Consider the following 1,775-nt stretch of genomic DNA (forward strand, 5'->3'; position numbering starts at 1 on the left):
ACCACTCAGAGGTTAGTAGAGAAGAAGCAGACATGTCATGTTGAATGACTTCTGAGAACTTTGTCATATTAATTTTCTTTAAAACAATCATGACACAAATAATCAAAGTGATAAAGATTAGATAATCTATAACAAAAATTAACATTGAAAATGAAAACATTAAGTATGACAAGTAGCCATTTAACAAAATTTTGTAATTGATATGCTTAATTCATTATAGAAAGTATACATTTTTTTTAAATAATATTAATTTTAACTAGACTAAGCATACATAATTTATACATGCATCTCTACTTTTGCATGATTTTCCCTATAATTACAAAAATCAATAATCTCATTATGTTTCCTCATTTTATCTTTTAGATAAATTATTAAATAGCTCAACAACCTTGTTACCAATGTTAGTTATTTACGCTGCCTTTTAAAACTTTGGGATCATTACGATTTGTTTGTTTTTGTTTTCGAAAAAAAGTCTCTTATGCTCCCCAAGGTTGCATTTATTTGATCAATAATACATTAAAAAGAGTAATATTGTGGAATATTATTGCAATTAAAACTTACTGTTTTCTCTGTCAATATGTTTTCAAATTTAGTTCATACCTGTGATGGCAAAGCTGAATTTATTTATCAGCATTTATTTGAAATCGAAATCATTTGTAACAATGTAAGAGTAGTGTAGTTAGATATTTTGTACTTCTAATTGTCTTTTAATTTGATAACTTGTCTTGCATTGTTATGTGTACTTGTATTAATGCTTGACAATAATAAAAGCACCCAAATTTTGGTGTAAAAAAACAAATCTGTTTTTTTTTATAATTCCACTGTCCTTGAACACAATAGCCCATGAGCATGTATTTTGACTGTGTTCCTCCATTCTCTCTCAGTCCCAGCCTGAGGAACCTGCCCCAGTGGAAACGCCTCCAGATGAAGTGAAGGAACCAGTTGTAGACCATGACTCGGAGCCGTACCCAGAAGATGACATCTCTGAGGAAGAGGAAGAAGATGAGGATGATGAAGATGATTATCATGAAGACGATGATAAGGTGAGAGTGTATATCACACAGAAAACCGGAGCAAGCATTTAAATCCGCATTGACATTTTGATTCTTCTACTAACACTATTAACACTTCTCTGCTTGACATTTAAAGGGGTCATATGATGCTGCTAAAAAAGAACAGTATTTTGTGTATTTGGTTGTGTTTATGCGGTTTAAGGTTTCTCTGAGGAAGAGGAAGAAGATGAGGATGATGAAGATGATTATCATGAAGACGATGATAAGGTGAGAGTGTATATCACACAGAAAACCGGAGCAAGCATTTAAATCCGCATTGACATTTTGATTCTTCTATTAACACTATTAACACTTCTTTCTCTGCTTGACATTTAAAGGGGTCATATGATGCTGCTAAAACAGAACAGTATTTTGTGTATTTGGTGTAATGAAATGTGTTTATGCGGTTTAAGGTTCAAAAAACACATTTTCCACATACTGTACATTATTGTTTCTCCTCTATGCCCCGCCTTTCTGAAACACGTAGATTTTTACAAAACTCATCGGTTTGAAAAAGCGAGGTGTGCTCTGATTGGCCAGCTATCCAGTGTGTTGTGATTGGCCGAATACCTCAAGCGTGAGACGGAAATGTTACGCCCCTTACCATATTGTGATGATGCCCTATCAGGCCGGAGCGACGATTCAAAAACATGAAAACCCATTATAAACTAGGCATTTGTTGCATCCAGTGGGGACATAATTATGGATTATAATGACTTATAC

At 33.5% G+C, this 1,775-nt stretch overlaps 1 protein-coding gene across 1 annotated transcript in view; it reads left to right on the top strand.

Annotated features, from left to right (window-relative positions):
• LOC107587972 (glucosidase 2 subunit beta-like) overlaps window positions 1–1,775 on the top strand; it is an 18,382-nt gene that overhangs the window by 12,147 nt on the left and 4,460 nt on the right. Inside the window, exon 5 of the mRNA XM_016275958.1 lies at window positions 885–1,043. Within this exon, the coding sequence (XP_016131444.1) occupies window positions 885–1,043 (159 nt within the window). The remainder of the gene's footprint in view (window positions 1–884; window positions 1,044–1,775) is intronic.

The sequence above is a fragment of the Sinocyclocheilus grahami genome, unplaced genomic scaffold, assembly GCF_001515645.1.
Source record: "Sinocyclocheilus grahami isolate Dianchi unplaced genomic scaffold, SAMN03320097.WGS_v1.1 scaffold97.1, whole genome shotgun sequence".
NCBI lineage: Eukaryota > Metazoa > Chordata > Actinopteri > Cypriniformes > Cyprinidae > Sinocyclocheilus > Sinocyclocheilus grahami.